The sequence below is a fragment of the Desmodus rotundus genome, chromosome 8, assembly GCF_022682495.2.
Source record: "Desmodus rotundus isolate HL8 chromosome 8, HLdesRot8A.1, whole genome shotgun sequence".
Lineage (NCBI taxonomy): Eukaryota > Metazoa > Chordata > Mammalia > Chiroptera > Phyllostomidae > Desmodus > Desmodus rotundus.
The window spans coordinates 6,784,096-6,801,430 of NC_071394.1; the positions used below are offsets into that span (position 1 = coordinate 6,784,096).

General features: G+C 50.6%; 1 protein-coding gene across 3 annotated transcripts in view; it reads left to right on the forward strand.

Moving 5' to 3' along the window:
- The first annotated feature begins 1,297 nt into the window (after positions 1-1,297).
- Positions 1,298-17,335, forward strand: part of ASAP1 (ArfGAP with SH3 domain, ankyrin repeat and PH domain 1) — a 275,799-nt gene continuing 259,761 nt past the window's right edge. The window contains exon 1 of one of the 3 annotated variants that reach the window (XM_053929547.2): positions 1,298-1,736. In XM_053929547.2, coding sequence (XP_053785522.1) covers positions 1,369-1,736 — 368 coding nt within the window. In that variant the 5' untranslated portion in view covers positions 1,298-1,368. The remainder of the gene's footprint in view (positions 1,737-17,335) is intronic. The other 2 variants (XM_053929546.2, XM_045204925.2) reach the window with 2 other exon arrangements.

Sequence of the window (17,335 nt, forward strand, 5' to 3'; positions counted from 1 at the left end):
AGAAACCTGGGTCTAAAACTGGTGTCCGGTCCTTTGTGGGAGTAGAGGAGCTGATGCCCAACTTTCAGTTCCTCGCAGGTTCATTTCAAGCTTTGGTTTTCACTCATGGGCGTATTGTTCCCTCTTCAAAGTCTAACTGGGTTTCAAGGGAATTTGAAATGCTTGCAGCAAAACCGCCAAGCTGCAGCCTCCACCCAAATGTAGAAAACCCCCAGATGTGGCATTTCCATGGGAAACCACAGTGAATCACTGCCGCCGGCTGCCCAGTTCAGGCCTGACTGGACGGAGATTTACTTCGGTTTTCTCCACCTCTATAAAGCCTCTCCAGACTTCTTCACAAGCCCCGACAACGTCCTGACTCTGGGGTGAAGAGCAAAATCCCCAATTCTGTGCAGTTTGCTGAGTTTCAGATTTCCCCGGAGGAGGGTCTGCCACAGCCCTAACCTTTTCCTCTGCTGAGGGCAGTTTCTGAAACGCTGCAGTCGTCATCGTCGTCATCATCCTCCTCCTCCTCATCATCATTACCACGGGAGATCATCATCATCATCATCACCACGGGAGATTAGGAGGAAAATGATGTTCTAAGGCTTTGTGAGTAGCCACAGAGGTGCACAGCACACACCCCGCAGGTTACACCCCTGCTCTCTCAGGTCTCTGACAGAATAAGACAACGATGGCTGTCATTTCTGTGAGCATTAGCAATGTGTCCATCAGTCCCCGTCTAAACATTCGGTTTCCAAATCAAACCCGAGGGGGCATTATCGCCTCATTTCACATTTAAGGATAGGGAGGCTCAGAGGAGTTCAGCGACTTACCTAAGGTAACACAGCTGGCAAAAAGGCAAAGCCAAATTCCAACCCAGGTCCCAGTCTGAAGTCCACACTATTACTGTTGTACTGTTACTATATACTGTTCTTTCTCTTAACGTTTCTGCCCCTTGACACTGGGCAACATTTGAGGAAATTAGCAGGGCGGAGGCAGCGAAAGGGGCATCCAGGTAAAAAGTCATTTCTTTCATAGAAAACAGGGGAAGGAGCTTGGAGTTTCCAGGTTCGTCCTCTGCAGGATGGGAAGAGAGAGGCCAAGGCACTTTCCTGCAGTCTGGGGCCTTAGAAAGGCATCTTCCTAGGCCAAGGTTTCATGCAGACAAATCCCATGCTTCCACCCCTGCGCAAGGAGGAGACAGGCTGGGGCGGGAGTGGGGCGGAGCGGCAGGACTCCAGACCCCGGGCCGGGCCGGCTCGCTCACCGGAATCCATGGTGCCCGCCTCCAGGCGTTGGAGACCCCGCCCGTCCCGCGCCTTCTGCTGGCTGGCCAAGGGTTAAGCGAGGCGGGAGCCCCCGGCGCGGAGCGGCGGCCGGACGGGAATGCTTAGTCAGGATCCCGATTTCCTGTCGAAGTGTTTGGATTTCCTGAAACCTGCGCCCTCGCAGCGGAGCGGGATCGTCCGAGCAGCGCGCGTCGCTAGGGCCTCCTCCCCCCGGCACATGGTCGCCCGCCCCTTCCTGCGCCGTGCTCGCCGCCCGTGCCTCCCCTGGCCGCCGCCGCTGCGGGCAGGCACTCTGCATTCGGGCAGCCCAGCCCGCGCCCCCCTCCCCGCCTGCCGCTCCCCACCGCACCCTGCGTTCCTCTCCCAGAGCCGCGATCGCTCGGCCGAGGGGGCCCGGGCGCCGGCGTCTGCGGAGCCGTCGCCGAGCCCGCGATGGAATAATGCCCAGCGGCCCGCCTGGTCCCGGTGAGTTGCGGGTCGCCCACTAGTGCAAGGCTGGGTCGCCCTGGGTCATCGGTACCCCTGGCCCACACCCTGCGTGGAGAGGCTCTGGGACAGTGCGCTGGGCTCGCTCCGGGCTGTATTCCCAGTGGGGTGTCTCTATCTGCGGGGAGGGTTCCGGCCAGCCCCAGCTCTGCAGGGCCCAGGGGGTCTGATCCCCAGAGGAGGCGCCCAGGTGGGGCGTGTGGGGCCCTGAGGCGGCTCCGCACATCCTCCGTAGAGGGCCCGGGACAGCCTGGTGGCGGAGCCCAACTGATGGGGCGCCTTCTCGGCGCGGAGCGCGGGCGCTGGCATTGTCTCCCTGGCGTGGCGGAAGAAAGTTCCCCGCCGTTCCTGGAAGGGTTGGCCTGGCCTCTCGGGCCCCTGGATTCCCGGCCCTGCCTGGACGCAGCGCTGCCCGGCAGGCCCCGGGGCACTTGCTTAAAGCAAATGAATCAAAGGGGAAAAAAGATTCCCACTTGGGGCTTGTTGTTTGCTATAGGCAATACTGGGAAGTGGTTTGTGATTTAACACTTACACCATTTGGGGACCTGCTGCATTTTCTGAGAGCGACTTGAAGTTTGAAAGCAAAAAAGAAACTCACTGGCGTCTGGCATTCTGCGGTTTCAGACATCCCGAGAGTTCTCGGGCATTCCTAAAGCGGTTTCCTTTAATAATTTATTTTTCCACTAGGCAGGGGGATGCAGAGCCAAGTGCAGATTACCGTTAACGTGACCTCAACTTTACCTGCACTAATCATGAAGAACAAGAACTTTCTGCCGCTTTTCCCATAGACTTGGTCAGATTGTCTGGGCATCATTGAGCAGACGGCAGGGCTGGGCTGCTGAGTAGTTAATGTTTGAGATTGTAAAGTGTAATTCAGTGTCGAGGCCAGTTTTATGTCTACTGCCACCCCTACTGCAAGGCCTTTCCGTTTTGCAAGTGGAGGGTGAGAGTAATAGAAAAAGATGTAGGTCTTCGGGAAACTCCAACAGTTCATCTCAACAGTTAAGAAGGAAAAAAGGATTTGAGAACAATTGTTTCATCCCCTTCTTGTGCAATACAGTGAGGCTGGGAGACGTGCAATGACTTACCCAGGGTCACACGGCTGTTTTCAGACTCCCAGGCCATTGCTCCTTTCCCTATGCCAGTTTGTGATCTGTCAACCATAACACACTTGGGAATATGTCTTCTTTGCATCGTAACCTTTCTTGTTTAGTGCCATCTCTTGCCCTGTGTTATCTATGACTGCTATTTTTGAAATAGGCCATTACTTCAAACTGCATGTTTTGAGATAAAGAGTTAAAAAAAAATTTCCTAACCCCTGCTGTTCAGACACTAAATGGATTTGGAGATTCAGCCACCAAATGGATTTGAAATATAAAATGAGTGGCTTATTATATAGGGAATTACTTTTCTTGCTCCTATTCTTTTGTAAAAAATAGAAACTTCCAGGTCCAAAAAAGGGCAGCGTCTTAGCACATAATGTACCTTATGATGTTCCCCAGACTCGATTTTCAGCCCTCTTGTATCTTGTGAGCTAAGCAGCCCATCTATTTTCCGCCGAATGGCTGGTTTTTCATTTTTAGTACGTGATAATGTTAGAGAGAAAGGACTTTTTCGCAAGCTTGCCATTTGGTGAAGGAAATTGAAATTCTCTCCACCTCCCTAGTCCTCACCAGCCACAGTGAGCCAGATCTGCAAAGCCAGTTGGAGCCTTGCAGGCCCCCCAATAACCACGTGCGTTCAGATGGGGCCCTTCCTGATCCCTCCTAAGGTCCCCCTGCCCAGCTGGCCTCTCCACGCTGCACCCAGGTGGCTGACGTCGGGAGGAAAGAAGTGACTTTGACTGGATCCTGCATCCCATTCTCATCTTCCCCTCCTGTGTTGCTTCCTCCCACTTCCCTCCCACCCACTGTATCTGGCATGGGCTCGAGAGGAAGCCTTTTCTGTGGGATGCACGAATCAATCCCACATGAGCAACAGTGACAAGGACAGCTAGCATGTATTGAGCCTGTGCTGTCAGCGCTAGACGTGGTGCCTCCTAAGAGGTCCCAAGGAGGAGAGGGAACCCCGTGGGGAGACTTGGCCAGAAAGGACACTTCAGATTCCTGTGGACTGGCCATGCTTTCCTTCAGCCAGTATACATTTGCTGAGTGGCTCCCCTCAGAGTGGGAGGTGCAGGTGTACAGGACGACTGGGACCCTATGTTCAAGGCCTTCTATTTCAAGCCTCATCTTTCAGTGTTAGTCTCACACTTTCTCTTTTAATTAGTCAATTCCACAAGCCTCTGTTGAGCATCTGCCCCATGCTAAGCACTGTGGGAAGTCCCAATGAACCAGATAGACCTGGCCCTGCCCTCATGGAGCCTGCATTCCAGGGGAGGAGCTAGGCAAAAATAAAGAAGCTGGTAACTTCTAACAGATGAAAGGTTGTGATTCTTATTACCAAGGAAACACATAAGGGATGGAAATCATGCCCCCAGTGGAGTGGGGGTAGTCCCAATTTTGCTAGAGAAAGGCTCCTCTGAGACCGAAGAGTTTAGAAGGAACTGGCCAGGTTGCAGGGGAGTACATTCCAGACAGGGGATCAGAACCTGTGAAGTCCTCTGTGCACAAAAGAGCTTGATATGTTCCTGGGAGTGATGGAAGTCGGGGGGCCAGGATGTAAGGGAGCAATGGAGAGAGTGGCATAAGGTGAAGTTTTAGAGGGAGACAGGGGCCAGATTACACAGCAGGTTCTAGGCCATGCTGGGTAGGTTCCTCCCAGCACTACAAAGGGAAGCATTGGTGAGTGTAGCCTCAGCCATGGAATTTGATGGACATTAAGAGAGTACTGCTTTATGAACTACTGATCACAGGGGACAAAAAGTCGAAGCAGGGACACCAGTTAGGACACCATTGGGCCAAGCCAGAAGCCATGATGATAGCTTGGGGGGGGGTGGTAGCAGTGGAGGTGGAGGTAAGTGAGAGTCACCTGTTAAACCTCGGGGATAGGATTAATGAGATTCAGTGATGGATCAAATGGGGGTGGGGCGGGGGAAGGACTCCAGGATGACTGCTGGGTTCTGGCTTGAACAGCTGGGTGGTCACTTGGGGAGACCAGGAAGACTAGTGGAGGAACGTGTTCCTGCAGGGAATGAGTTTCCATACTGGCCATGCTAAGCTGAAATGTCTGTGAGTCATCCAGGTGCAGACTGCAAGCAGACATGAGGGCATGTGATTCTGGATCTCGGAGAAGACTTATGGGCTGGAGACACTAATGCAGGAATTATCAGCCTGGAGCTGAGCCCCCAAAGTGCTTGCCAGCACACATCTGCATCTCATTTCTCTTATGTCCTTCCCCCTGCCTGGGCTTTTCTTCCCCTCTTCCAGGCTAACTCCTACTCATCTTTTAAAATATACCTGTCTTTTTTTTTTTAATCTTCACCCGAGGACATGTTTAATGATTTTAGAGAGAGGGAGGAAGGAAGAGAAAGACAGAAAAACATCAATGTGAGAAAGAAACATCAATCATTTACCTCTAGTATGCACCGTGACTGAGGATCAAACCTGCCACCTAGGTATGTGCCCTGGCTGGGGATCAAACCCACAACCTATCGGTGTACAGGACAATGCTCCAACCAACTGAGCCACTTGGCCAGGGCTATACCTGTGGCTGAATCTTCTTGAAGACCCTCTAGTTCCCTCCTGCACTCTCAGTTCCCTGTGTGTACCTTCCTCTTAGTGGTCTATCAAAGTTACCTTTTCATACTGTGTTGCCTTTAATGAAAAACTTGGTAAAACGCTCAGAAAAGCTGTGCTGCATAGTAAGTGCTCAACAAATGTGAGCTGCAATTATTATTATCATCATCATTACTGAAGGGAGTGTTAGGCATATAATAAAAATTACATTAGCATAAGTATAATGATAAATGGTGCATCAGTTTCTTCTTGCTGCTGTAACAAATTGCCGTAAACTTAGGGGCTTCAACAACACAAACTGATTCTCTCCCAGTGGTCAGAGGTCTGAAATGGGTCTCTCTGGGCTAAAATCAAGGTGTTGGCAGGACTCTGTTCCTTCTGGAGCCTCCAGGGGAGACCCTGTTCCCTTGCCTTTTGTGGTTACTAGAGGCCTCCCGCATTCCTTGGCTCACAGTCTCCTTCTGCTGTCTCCAAAGCCACTGACGTTGGTCTCAGTCCTCATGCTGCCATCTTTCTGTTCCCCTTTTCATTACATCAGGCCACCTGTATAATCTAGAATGATCCCCCTCTTTTAAGGTCACCTGATTAGCAAACCTTACTTCCCTCTTCTGCCTTCATCCCCCATGGCCATGGAGCCTCACTCTTGCATAGTTCCTGGTGGGGTTTGGGATGGGGACGTCTGCAGGAGCTGCTAAGGGAAGGTGTTATGGGAGCTCTGGGAGAGGCGGCCAGGGCAGTCTTAGCAATGGGAGTGACGCATGTGTAGGGGTCAACCTCCTCCTGTGTCCTAATGGTCTCCCCAGATTCACTCCTTCATTGAGGTGTATTCATTCCTACATTCCAGCTCTTCTCCATGCTCGGCTCCATGAGAGGAGTTTGCGTGGAGGATTCATTTCACTGCACGCTTCAGGCTGCAGACCTGATTGTTTATTTTCTGCTCAAGGACACTAACTCTTCTCACCCTGACTCATGAGAAAATGAAGTTCCCCAACCCATGAAAGCCCTCTCCCAGCCCACCTACCCGGTACCCACTCCCAGGACGGAGTAGGAAGCGTGATGAGTTGGTACTCTCTTTAAAAATCGGTGTGGTTCATTTCTGGCACATCATGAATGCCAACACCTGGGCCTTTTGTACAGTCAAAACCTTGGTTCCAGAGCCTTAGCTAGTGCCCTCAGCCTCAGCCAGCCCTGTTCCCAAAGCAAGAGAGACCAGGAAAGAGTGTGTGGTTCAAGCAGGATGCATCCACCCTAACCATGGGGGAGAAAGGAACGCAAGGGCCTGGCCTCGTGTGTGGCAGGTGACCCTATCTTGTGCGAGTCGGGGAAACACCGTGATGTGTGTATAGCCATGGAGCTGCAAGGGCGTAATTAAGACCAGATTTTTAACATCCTCTCAGTTATTTGGAGAAGATGGGCTTCTGTCTCAGGTACTCCCCAGAGATAGGCAGCTCCCTGAGCCCTATAGCACTTTGGAGAGCCACATGACTCCCTGTTGGCCACCAGCGAGCTGGGTTGCAAAGAGACTGAGGTCCCTTGATGCCAAGGTCCCCCTGCCAGTCCCTTCCATCCCCATCCCTTGGAAATGTCACGAACTAGCTTGTCTTGTAATATTTTTGGTGTTTCCTCTTCCTCTCTTGCTCTAAGACAGGAAATGAGAAAGTGCATAGTTTGAAAAACACAGAAGTTAGCAAGTGGTACGTTTCCAATGGAGGCATCTTGGTTGGGGTCCAGTTAAACGCGGGATGAAGAAGAACGCCCATCTGCACTTCCCCCAGATGTGACTGGGAGTTCTGGAGACCAAGTGGGTGCAGGGCACCCGTGGGCAGAACAGGAAGGAGAGAGTCATGGCTTCCACAGAACAAATTGCATTTATTTCCCTCATCAGGGCTAATTATGAGTCTCCCATCAAGGATGCTGCCTTTATAACACCCTCTCTGCCCATAGCTGTATTGGGTGCCTGTTTCATTGTAGTTTTGTGTCTAAATAATTATCCTTTGGTGTAGAAATGCAGACGTGATCTAGTAGAAGGCCATGATAGATACAACTTGCCCTCCAGTGGTTCAGAAAAAAATGATACTATAAGAATTATATGTGAGTGAAAATAAAAAAATAAGGCAAATGGAGTAAAATCTTAATAATAATAATAGGTGAACTTGGCATATTGGGGTTCTTTGCACTATTCTTATTCTTGAAATTATTTCCAAATAAAAAGATTTTGGCAAATTCAAAAAAATGCTCAACTATTCCTTTGTAATTGTGACAAGGTGGTTGAGTGGAATGGTCAGTGGACAAGAAACCCGTAGATTCTGGGGTCTCCCACGGACCCTGCCCTTCCTTCTGTTCCTGTACTTTCTGTACTGAGCTGAGATAATGTAGCAATCCCACACCCGGATTCCATTCTTGTCTGGAAATGTGTTTGCTCAGAGAGTTGCCTTGCCTGCAGACTGAGCATCTTTTGAAGGGGGGTGGAGGGGGAAGGGACTCTGTGTCATTCCTCCTGTCCCCTTGTTCCCATCACATGGCACATGTGAATGTCAGGCACTGACCAAATGCACTGGCTTCTTTTGCTCAGCTGTGTTGCCACGTTTGTTGAATTTTCTCATCATTCAGTTTTTAGTGACTCTGTTTCTCATACTTCTAGAAATTCTCTTTGGTTCTCTTTTCAAATCATCCTGACCTTTGATCCTCGGGTCAAATTCTTTCACTAGAGTTTCTCATTCTTATTTCATATCTTTATTTTAAACAGGCTGACTTCATCCTTCAGATTGCTCTGTTTTGTCCATTCTCTCATTTTCTGCATCTTCTGGTCTTGGGGCATGACAGTTCGAACCCCCTGAGACTGTTCCTGTCCTGGGTCCTGGACAGGTTTTTGCGGTAACTTCTGGGCCCCAGACTTTTAGCTCCACACTGGCGGTGTATGTTTGGGCTCCACACCCGTACGTACGTCGGGCTTTAAAGTTTGCATAGGAGCTTTTTCCTCCCCCATCCAGATCCTGGCAGGCAAAGCTTTCTTGCCATTTCTCCACTCTGACGGGAGAAATGCAGGCATAGTTCAGGCCCTTTTTCTGAGGAGGCTGGGATCCCTCTGGGGTCCTGGCTTTGCAGAGAGGTCTCAGCTCTCCTGTCCTTCTGGTAGACACCACGCGGAAACCAGCCAGAGTAATACATTCAGTCTGCCTTTCCAGACTAGGGAAAGAAAGGCCATTTACAAAAATGACAAAATCGCCATTTTGGGGAGAGAAAATCAGAATCCTTATCAGAATGGCAGCAATAAAAAGATTTGATTCCCATCAGCGAGCACTTACCAAGTACCTCCTTTGTGCGCACCCTGCAGAACAGGGTGGGGGTGGGAGGCGACGGGGTGTCCGCAGCCAGTTGGAGCCCGGTCTTAAAGCGATTTGCTCGTGTTTGTAACCCCTAGCACGGAGAAGACAGATGTTCAGGGAGAAAGGACAGCAGGAAGAAAGAGGGGACATTCTTGTGGTTGAAGAAGACAAATACTGAGGCAGAAGGTGGAATAAGGTAATGAAAATTAGCACTGAATCGAGACTCAGAAGCCCTGAGGTCCAGCCCAGGAATTGATATTGGCTAGTTATGGGACCTTTACGACAGCCACTCGCCCTCTTGGAGCCTCACTTCCTCACTTGCGTAAAGGGGGTGAGTCCTCCTACCCAAGACCCTTTCCCCCAGGTCACAGTGAGGTCATGCAGGTGGGAGGGTTAGGGCTCTTGTCTTCCAGGCAGGTGGGCCTTTGCTCTGAAGAGACCCTCCTCCTCGTCTCAAAACCACGTGGGCGCTGGGTTTCCAGGGAGGGCTGCGGTGTTGCCGATCCTCAAAGCTTGTCCTAACTAAAGGGCTGTCTTTGGTGTGTAGTCAAGAGGTGGGCGTTGGGGAGCTGTGCTTGTTCCTGCCTCACATGATGCTCTTTCTCTTAGAAGTGCCCCCTCGCGGGCCCCCATAAGTGGGTGATGAGCTGCAGCCGACGGCCATTGTGGGGTGGCATTCGGGCATGGCGCTGCCTTCTGTCCTCTGCGGCTGCTCTTCTGGACAGTGGAACTCGCGATCCCTCTGTGGTCTTTCCCCTGGCCGGGCCACTCTTTCTTTCCTGAGCCGATTTGGTGGGTGGAGGGCAGAAGCCTTTGTCATGATGCAATGGGGTGACCGTCGACTTTGGAATCAATAAAGATAGCTAATGTTTATTGTGTATTAATACACGTCAAACACTATACTAAGCAGTTTTTATATTTGAACTCATTCAATCCTCGTAATAACCCTATGAAATAGATACTATCTTCATCCTTATTTTATACATGAGGAAATTGACATTCACAGAGGCTAACTAACTTCCCCCAAGATCATATGACTCATAGGGAGCAAGAGTTTAAGCCAGGTGATCTGTGTTCAGTGCCCACATTCTTGACCATGATGCATTATTGCCTCCAAAGACTTGAACTTCATTGAATTCCATGCCCTCATTCCTTGTGTGGTCCCAGGAAGAGTCTGTCCTTAGCCTTCCCCTGAGCCTCCTGAGCTTGTTTCCTCTTCAGTAAATTTTGTGCAAGTGTGCAGGTTTCTAAAAAGGTGTTCAGTAAAGCGGCACCGAACAAAAGTGGCTCATTTGCATGATCAATAGGGAGAGGAAGCATGGAAGAACTAATTCAACTTCAGGAGGGTCTCCTGCAGACCCTCTCCTGTGCCAGGCACCCAGGACACAAAGATGAGAAATCGTGGTCCACACACTAAGATTTCTTACAGTTGATTAGAAGAGAAAGATGTATAACTGTTCATTAGTTTGGACTGATGTCCACATCATAGGAAAGTTACAAAAGAATAGCCATGAGTGTACAGGGAAGGGAGAGAGTGGTCCCAGAGGGGTGGTCAGAGGAAGTTTGGGGGGAAAGAGGTGCCGTCGGAGCTTACTGTTCCTGGAGCTGGGGAAGCAGGACCTCAGCAAGTGGACAGAGTGGGGAAGGGTTGTCAAGGCTCAGGGTATTTGCATCAAAGTCTTTGTGGTAGAAATGTGCAGATTATTATTTCGGAGGTCTAAGGAAACCATTTGTCCAAGGGGAAAGGTAAAACTCTGAGTTAAGATGAAGTGGCATTTGGGGTTTCTCTCTGGAATGCAGTCCTCCTTGCTATTTCCTACCCCTCACCCCCACTGTCCCAGAACTCCAGACTACAAGAACGAACTGCGTGCGGTATTGTTTACAGGTCTTTCCGTAATAACCATTAGCGATTTCCTCTCCTAGGACAGCTTCTTCCTCAGACCTAAAATAGACCGCCAGAAGGGTGGAGATGTGGGATCTTTGCCTGCTACCCTCTGTTGAGCCGTGTACTTTGGAAATGAGTGGGTGAGAAGGTGTGGGTGGATGCTCTTGGTTGCTGATCAAACCCCCTTTCCCCTTCTTCCTTGCTGACAGAACACTGATCTTCAGAAGTTCAGTCCTAGTGCTATGGGTGAATCACTGTTGTCCTGTCCCCCTTGGCAGTGACTACTTTAGGCACAGGTGTCTCTTCTGTTAGGTACATAGTAGGGTTGGCATGTGATGCCAGGTACTGTTGCAGCCATCTTAGGACCATGAGGGGGCCTTGCTTTGGGAGAATGTTGAGTGTATCAGAGCAGAAAGATGGAAGGAATGAGACACTGCACACTCTCTCTACCTTTAGACTATTTTGAGTTGAGTTTTCTGTTACTTGTAGCCCCAAAATATCTTAACTAATATACAATGGGATGGCCACTTCACATGATATCTAGATGATTCTGGGTCCCCTGCACCCTTCCCCACTCCCCCTGCTTTATGCCACTGTGTTTCAAATCCACCACCAAAACACACTTTTATACTTTTGCGGTCTCACTATTTTTTCCACTTGAATTGCCCTTTCTTTACCTTCCCCGCCTATGAAAAAATCCAACTTATTCTTTAAAGTATGGCTCAAATGTACCTTCTCCATGAAGCCTTTCCCGGTCCTTCCTGTTGCAATTTTTTTTTTTTTTTTTTGAGCATCCATGACATTTGTTGCCCTTCCCTCCTTCCCTCCCTTCCTCCTTCCCTCCCTCCCTCCCTCCTCCCACCTCCCTCCTTCCCTCTTCCCTCCCCTACCATTCTTTACTAAGTGGCTACTGTTCACCCGCTCTTGTGTTACACGCTGACACCCTCCTTTGTGAGCAGGGGCAGGCATGCACAGCACATCATGAGCCAGTGTGTTTTGTGAGGTCATATGGGAACAGAAGGGATCACAGGGTGCTTATGAAGGGGTACCTGACCCCCACCTTGCAGGGCGGGTCTGAGACTTGTTACAGGGTATAATCCTTGAGCTGAATCCTAAATAATGAATAGGAATTAGGCAGAAGAGCAGAGGGAAGGGAGGGGGAGTTCTAGGTATGGGGAACCGCCTAAGTAAAGACGTGGGTGGCAGAAATAGCACACTTTGTGCTGGGAACCTAGTCACTCAATATGGCTGGACCGCATGGTTTGAGCTGGGGTGCCTTGGGGGCAGAAAAGAAGGTGGGAGCTACATCCTGTCTTTAATGTGTGGCCACTGAGGAGCCACTGAAGACTTAAAGCAGGGCAATGATATAACTCTTGCCCTTTAGAAAGATGGTTCTGGCAACATTTGACGGAATGGAGTAGGTGAGAGCAAGGAAAGGAAGCAGGAGGCCGCATAGGATGGGCTTGTCGGGGACTGGGAGTGAGCGGCCCAGGAGATGGAAGGGGCAGGTATCTAGGCTGTAGGATGGCCTTGCCTGGGGACTGGTCGGAGGAGGGGGAGCCCTTGATGACACTGAGCTTTCTGGCTTGTTCGTGAGGCTGAGTCATGTCTGTGTCTCACAAGACTGCCACCTCCTCAGGGTCCTGTCCTTTTGTGGCTCTGCATCCCCTCGAGTGCTGGGTTCCAGATTTCAAGGCAAGACCGGGTGATGAGGAAGCAAGTCTGTCCCTCTCCTTTCTTTTCTTCTCCTCCCACAGCTTGGGCTCTTCAGTTCCCATTTAAGTGGAACAAAAGTGGAGCTGTGACGGGGTTTTCCTGGTGTCCTCGCTTCCTAGGTCTGAGCCTTGAGAAGACGGAGGACTTTCTTAATGCCTGTTGCTCATCGCTTTTCTTTTCATGCCTCTCCCGAACCGAACCAATTCTGAATAAGCCTTTTTAAGTATCTCTGGTCTGGTCCATTCTGTGTGGCCCTGCCTCAGGCCAGGCTTTCCTGGGACCTCCCCTGAGTCATCCAGCCTTTTCCTAACTCTGCGCCCTCCCCTGAGTCCATTCTCCAAGCTACTGCCAGGGGAATCTCCTTAACACTTCAGATGAGGGGCACCCCCCTGCTTGGCAAACTCAGTCCCCCCTCCAATGCCTGGGTGGTCAGATGAGGAAGAAAACAGCCTGGCTTTTCAGCTGCTCAGACCTGGGGCCAGCTGGGTTCTCAGTTTACTTGCCCAGTGCCCTTGGACAAGTCACTTCACTGTGAACTGGAATGAGTGATGCGTGAGTGAAAAACTACATTGAAGTGCCTGCCTGAGACACACACACAGGTTTCCTTTTTCCTCTGCAGTCTTTTTCATCTCGGCGAATCCTTCGAGCCCGCCCCACAGGAGACCAGATGTGTGCTTTGGGTTTGATGAATGAATCATTCCTTCATTCTCTTAGCTGAGAGTTTGACAATCTTTTTTTTTTTTTTTTTTTGATTTTAAGAAATTTTTCCAAGTTGTCCTACCAGGACCAGAAGGAGTGTGGCCCTGACGCTAGGGGGGATTAATCTGGAGGAGGAAACGGAAATCAAGACTCCAGCACCGCTTCCTGACTCTATGCCCACGCTCTTTGCACTGGCCCCTCTGTGACTTCCTGGGCAGTCCGGAGCCCGGGCTCCCGGAAGTACCATCCTGAAAAAGGGTGGGTGCCCTGTGCACAGCTGTGATCGACAACCGCAGATTCAAGCGTTTGCATAAGCAGGGCCGCGTGAATCAGTCTGTGAAGTCTCCGTGCGTTTTTCCGAACGAATCTTAATGGACGTAACATATGTGTGTGGGGGGTGTTCCCGTCCTGGAACAAGTGGGGAGCTGGTTGGGGTGAGCTGAGTTCAGTGCTGATATTTTAGACTGCTGGTTTGAAGGAAGTAACATATGCGATGGGAGCTGTGTTGGAGCTGAAATAGAAAATGTGCAGAGGCTAGCCACATCATCAGAAAACACCTTCTGTGGTGGAGACGACTGGGGAAGGTTTTGGATCCTGGATTTAGGTGGAGTCCTAACTTGGCCTTTTCATGGCCACTTGCTGACCTTGGGCAAGTTCCAAGCCTCTTGGAGTCTCAGTTTTGCTGGTTGTCAGAGAAGCTGAGACTGCCGTCCTCTGGGGTTGTGGTGAGCACTCTGGGCAGTGGTGCCTGGACAGCAGTGAGGGTGGTGCCTGGCCCACGGTGGCCACAGGTGGCAATGGGAGCCATCCTTATGGTGAGGATTGTTCGAGTTTGAATTGTGTCCTCCATGAAGGCTGTGTTGAAGTCCTCCCCCCGCCCAGTGCTTCAGGATGTGACCTTATTTAAAAACAAGGTCCCTACAGAGGTGGTGAAGTTAAAATGATGTCACTAGGGTGGGTGACCCTAATCCACATGACTGGTGTCCTTATAAGAGAGAAGTTTGGACATAGAGGCAGATATTCACAGAGAGAAGGGGATGTGAAGACAGAGGCAGGAGGCAGCCATGTGATTGGAGTGATGCATCTCCCAGCCAAGGGAGATCGCAAAGGATCGCTGGCACCCACCACCGTCTGGGGAGAGGCATGGGAGGGTCTCCCCAGGAACATCAGAGAGAGCACAGCCCTGATGACACCTTGATTTCAGACTTCCAGTCTCCGGAACTGTGGGAGAATACATTTCTTTTGCTTTAAGCCAGTTGTCAGTTGTTGGTACTTTCTTATGGCAGCCCTAGCAAACTAAGATGATGGTGGTGATGATGAGGAGGACAATGATGGAGAAGATGCATCATCGTCAACATCCTCCTCATCCTCCTCCTCATCTGGCCTAAACACTGAACAAGAAGATGCTCATACGTGCTGACTATGGTGGGCTTGTGGCATTAACTCAGCCGACACTGGTGTGGACACACCTTCCCACTGTGTACTCTGGCCATGCCCCCAGGCGACCCTTGTGCAGAGCTTCCTTGGTGCTAAACTAGAAGTCAGCGCTCCTGGTGTTAACGGCGGAGAGGGACCCTGAGGGAGCAGTCCTCAGGAAGCAGAGTGACGTTCAGTCTGCTGCGTGACTGCGTGGAGAAGAGGGTCCTAGATCGGACAAGGGACTTTGGGGCGGAGGGAGAGGCTTGCATAGCACGGGACAGCAGTGTGTGCCGGGGGCGCAAGGAGGGGCACCGTGGTCCCCTCTCAGGACCTCAGTTTTCTCACTTGTAGATTGAAAGGGTTGGCTAATGATATCAAAGTAGAAAGCATTCTACGATTCTGTGACAATCGTAGTGTTTTAGGTCCGCCTGTATTTATTTAGTATCATTGAGTTAGACTTTACGCAGTGTCTCTTTAAATATCAGAACGTAATAAATGAAATGGAAAGCGGCATGAATATGGACTATAGCAATTGTTGCAAACAGACCTAATATTGCACTTTTACACAGACTTCGGTTCTAGATTTGATTTTGCCAACAACTGTGACCCGAAGCCACTGGCTCCACCTCTGAGCGCTCACTCTCCTCATCTCTATGATGAGGGAGATGAAGCAGTGGACATGGAGGTCATCTCCTGCTTCATCTTTATTATTCCTTGTCGAGAGCAATAGAAAGAAGCAACTCTGAGGGAGTGGAGGCTTCCGCCTGCCTACTGACCCATTTGAGGTCCCAGAATTCACAAGCGACTTCTAGATTGGAGCCCAGGCCCGGTGCCTCCAAGCTCTTTTCCCGACTCCAAGCCTCTTGATGGACAATGAACCAGGACCTGCCACAACCATCATTCATCACCCGGCTCCTTCAATGGTCCTGCGAATCCGCTTCAAGAGGTTGATCTGTGGGAGAGAGTTTTGGGAGCACCAAGAAGGAGGAAGGGCAAAGGTGACAGGGGACAAGTCTGGATTTCTAAGGACAACGGGTGAGTCTGGGCACAGAGAATTTAGGAGGAGCTGCAGAGAAGCCAAGATAAATGAAGAGGCAGGAAGAGACGCTGCGTGGAGAGAAACACGGGACAGGGTACGGGAGCCAGGGAGTACCTGGTAATCGGATGCTCGAGATCACCTCTGCAAATTACAGTAGTGAAAACAATGGTTATCATCCATATTTATGCCGCTTTCTATTGAATATTTAGTTACGACATTCTGATAGTGGTATCATGAGCTCTGGCAACCACTCGTCTGCTTTGTGTCTCTGCGGATTTAGCTATTTTGGGTGTTTCATGTAAGTGGAATCATACAATGTGTGACCTTTTGTTTCTGGCTCCTTTCATCTCACTTAGCATCATTTTTTGAGGTTCATCCAGGTTGAAGCAGGTATCAGAGCCTCATTCTTTTCTATGGCTAAACCCTATTCCGTTGTATTTTGTTTGTCCACCCATCCGTTGATAGACAGGTGGGCTGTTTCCACCTCCTAGCTCTTACAAACAAACAGCGCTGCTGCGAACAGCCACATATGCGTATTTGTTTGAACAACCCTTTCCAAGCCTTTGGGGTATGTGCCTATGGACAGAACCAACGAGTCAGCTGGTAGCTCTATGTTGAACTTTTTGAGAACCTGCCAGACTTTCCAAAGTGGCTGCACCATTTTACATTCCCCCCGCAATGTATGAGCGTTCTGATTTCTCCACATCCTCACCAACACTTGTTATTTATGTGGGGTTTTTAAGTTATTATTATAGCTGACCTATTGCATACCAAGTGGTAGGCCATTGTGGTTTTGATTTGCATTTTCCTCATGACTAATGCCCTTGAGCATCTTTTCCTGTGCTCATGGGCCTTTTCATCTTTGCAAAGGTGTGGGCAGGTGTGGCGAATCTCCAGGGATGGTGCAATGGCCAGGGCAGAGGACCTGGGTGAGGAGGGAACAGTAGCTGGAACCTGGAAACAGCAAGGGCCGTGCACAAGGGCCCAACCAGAGCTGAGAGTTGGGTTGACGGCGGCAGCCAGGTCACTGTGACCCCATAGAGAGGGAGCATGGTGAGGGAGGTGGCAGGGGGATGCACGCCTCATTCTCCCCTGTCCATTGGCTCTTGCATCATCAGCCCCTAAGGGTCCCTTTGAGTCACGGAGAAGAGGAAGATGAGGGCGAAGGGAATATGAGGGACATGCAGCACAGTGGGATCCGTTTCCTGTAGTCTGTGTGTCTGTCCATTGTCTGTTCCCTTCCCCTTGCTGGTGGTGACACTGGCCAGCCACCATCATCATGAGTTTCACACATGCATTGCAACATCCAGTGAGGACTAGAGAAAAGACCATTTCCAGAACTGCTTGGGGAGGATGGAGAAAGGGCTTTGCCAGAAACCTGCAGCTTCAAGTCTCATCGACCCCACTGGGCCCACAGGCCCCTCTGAACTAATTTCCTGGCAAATTCCCGGGAAGGTTTTGAGTCAGTTGGGCCCACACCCGGGAACTGCAGGAACTTGCACTTCCTGGGAGAAGGGGAATCCCAAGTGCAATCGAGAAAGAGGAAGGACGGTGGGGGAAACCCACAGTGTCCTTCTCTGGGGCTTCCTTGGGACATGTTTGACAAGAGCCCACACTTTTTCCCCCGCACACCAAGCCCTGGTTGCTGCAGGGCTGATCCTCGGTGGAGTCCTGCGGGCAACATGCCTTCCCAGGCCTCCTCCGAGGGTCTCCAGCCCCTGTGATGTCCCCTCTGGCTCGGGGCCATAGTAACCATTCCAGAGAGTGAGGCCTGACTCTTAGAACCAGAGGCCTGAGTTTAGCCAGGAGTTCAGGAA